At 38.5% G+C, this 3,148-nt stretch overlaps 1 protein-coding gene across 1 annotated transcript; it reads right to left on the reverse strand.

The window, feature by feature from the left end:
* Positions 1-2,624: 2,624 nt before the first annotated feature.
* SARC_12427 (hypothetical protein) lies at positions 2,625-2,803 on the reverse strand (the record flags this gene model as incomplete). Its single annotated transcript, XM_014293467.1, has 1 exon — positions 2,625-2,803. A coding segment is annotated over one exon (179 nt), but the record flags the coding sequence as incomplete, so codon positions are not given.
* Between the last annotated feature and the right edge of the window lie 345 nt (positions 2,804-3,148).

Raw genomic sequence — 3,148 nt, forward strand, 5'->3', positions numbered from 1 at the left:
GTTTTGGAGATTGGCAGGAAGACCAAAACCTGTAAGTAGTAGTCCAGAGATTATAAAATTTAGTTTATAATCTCCTACATCTACTTTCGTCTCAAATAGGTCCAAGTAAATGAGTCATACCAAATACTCAGGCTAATGGAGCCATCAAAGTGAATTTAGAACACTTGGAAATATTGGAGAAAAAAACTTGTATTAAAATTTTAAAAACAAATTAAAACCAATGTGTTATCTCATTTGATCTTGATATTTTAGACTGACCGGAGGCCGTATTTCTACACTAGTTTATTGAAATGTGATTTGTATTCTCTATCTCACCAGACTCAGACATCCACATTAGTGTTGTGTTTCACTCACGAGGTGAAAAGTCGGTCTAACGAGGCTGAATTGAACGGTTATTTCAACAACAAAGGATGCCACCAATCAAAGTCGTTTTAATCTGAGGAGGGCTGAAGCTAGACTTAATTTATTTCAGAATTTAAACGAATCTATTCTTACTTTTTTTCTCAAGTATAATCTATCCTGGTTAGACCGACTTCCTACAGGCTGCGAAAAATAAAGAATATGCTGCTGACAAATTTTAGTATCCCAGATATTTTGACCGTACATCTATTATTGCAAAGATTATTTCAGAGTATACTTCCTGCGATCGTCGACAGCACATTCGTGACTCCGTCGGAAAATAAGACGCCGGTGGTCCTTGATGACACCAGTGGGCAGATAGAGCGCGCTGACAGAACTATGAAGGACTGGCTTAGTAGGTGTATGGCTTTGTTTGCGAAAAAGTTATTGGAAGGAGCTACAAAAAAATCAGGAAGAAGTGTTAGCGTGCGGTGTGGGGGACTAATAGATAATGTGCAAATGTATGTAACGTAAGGTGAATTCGAATGAATTTATTTATGATCACCCTCAGATATATACTGATGGTGTTTGTACTAGTGTTCAACCACTTGGGTTGCCCAGGGTAAAAACCCATATGATCAGTATGAGAAACCTTATGCAGAACACTTTAGCACTCGTATGTATTTTCTAGAAATAAATATATCATATTCTCTGTTACTACACTCAGCCTCGGACCTCGGCTCTCGGCTAGCCGGTGGCCCGTATTCTATAAATAGAATAATCTGAAAAGAAGTCTCAAATTACTCTTACATTCTCTCGGGCTGACCCACCTATAATTATATTAATTTGAGAACAAGTCCCAAATTACTCTCGGGCTGACGACGTAAAACGTTATTAACGTATATAGAAATACGTCTACTACTGTAGTCTCTCAAGAAGGAAGAATTTCGACTAGGTGCTACCGACTGCTAAACGTCCACTCGAGCTTAACATAACAATATCTTTGCCCGTAATTTGGCATCAGTGGCGAAGTTGCCGATAACAGTGGTACGGGACTTGATGATATTTCAAGGACTCGCGATACTGGTGCACTTTGTCTTCGCCAACTGTAAAAGTCGGACAACCCAGCCTAACTATACGGTATCAATAACGTAAAAGAAAGTATGATTTAAAAGTAAAACTGCACAAAGTAATTTAAGTTTAGCTTCAGCCCTGGGTAGTGAGCAAAAGCTTAGAGTATTTAAGACTGAGACTATTGTCTATATAGCTCCGCTTTAATCACTCACTAATTCGGTCTTGATTTATTTGGTGTCAGTAACTAAGATCAGATTTTATTTCATTGGATGTATGATATTTCATTTCTTTCATTTCGTGCTTCGAAACAATCCTTCAATCGTAATCAGTAATAAAATAACTCTAAGTCCAACTTAAGAAATAAAAAAGAACTCGAAAAACATCACGTTGCTGCAGCTAAATGTCTGCTCTCCATCCTATTGAAGGCGTAGACGGGCACATCTAGTAGGCTGGCTAGGGGGGATCATTTTCATGCCCCATTTCTCAGTGGATTAGTGTGTCATCAAGTGTCAATTTCACCTGAGATTCTCCAATTATTATATCCCAATATTATGGTGGAAAACGTATCATTATAGAGAAACCACCAACATTAATGTCAACAGAGTCTCCGTCCTCTGTTGTTCACAATTGTATCTCCAAACATCTATTATTATATTATTTGTTTGTTTGTTTTCTGCATTTCAATATATCTAAATGTAGATTATTTGATTATTTTGCATTGACAGATATCTACAAGACCAGGTTCTATAACTGTATTGCGTTTAAACGTTCATATGTTTATAATATACGTTAACATGTGCTTCTACTATAGGAACCCGCTGTATTTACAACGTGGTAGAAGTACTTATTTTTCATGTGTTCGGACATGGGCAGGTCAACCAAATCAAGGATAGTCCGGCTCCACGGCACGTCTTTAGGTACACGCATTGCATAGGTACGCATCCGTAGTGCTTGATCCGGTAGTGTTTGATTCTGTCACACATAAATCAAGAAGGCAGGATTCCTAGGTTCTGTAAAATCAAAATCAAAATGTGAGGATTTCACTGCAACATCACCCGGAATTAAAGACTGTTGTAGTGCTACTTTGCGTGAAGACTCAAAACTATGTATACGACTGATATTTGTTTTGTCAATTAGCTGGGTGACATAACCTTATGAAATTGCATGGGAGGTTGTTCATCAGTTGATTAAGTAGTCTGTGTTTCTTCTTGTCAAACACCGTTGCTAGTGATGCGCTCCTCGATGGAGTCAGCTCGTATCTCAGAGGCATATTCTGCAGGTGCTTGTGTTATCTTGGTCTCATTAAGAGCCCCAGGTGTCAAGAGTGGGATCTTCGGATTCTTCGACCTTTCTTTTAAAGAATCAGATGGCGTCCACGTGGTTGTTCCAACTAGATCTATTTGCCAAATTACAATTTGTCACCAATACGTCTTCTGGACTGCAAGGGTACCTTGGTAGAGGAAGGTATCTATCTCTTTTTCTACATAGACTAGCTCGCATTGTATCATGGATATACATTTGTTAAGCCACTAATATGAATGTCATAAGAAACAAAAATGATAGCACCTTGTATATGAACATAACTTAGCAACTGTGGTATCAACAACCGCGGTAGAGTTGCTCCTACCTTCTTATCAGTTGTTTCGATTTGAAGCGCATCACCTTCTGGAAGTTCCAAAGTTTGATATCGCGGGAGTGACGCAATATGACGGGCTACAAACATGTTCATGGTATG

This window comes from Sphaeroforma arctica, assembly GCF_001186125.1.
Source record: "Sphaeroforma arctica JP610 unplaced genomic scaffold supercont1.2296, whole genome shotgun sequence".
NCBI classification, from domain to species: Eukaryota; class Ichthyosporea; order Ichthyophonida; genus Sphaeroforma; species Sphaeroforma arctica.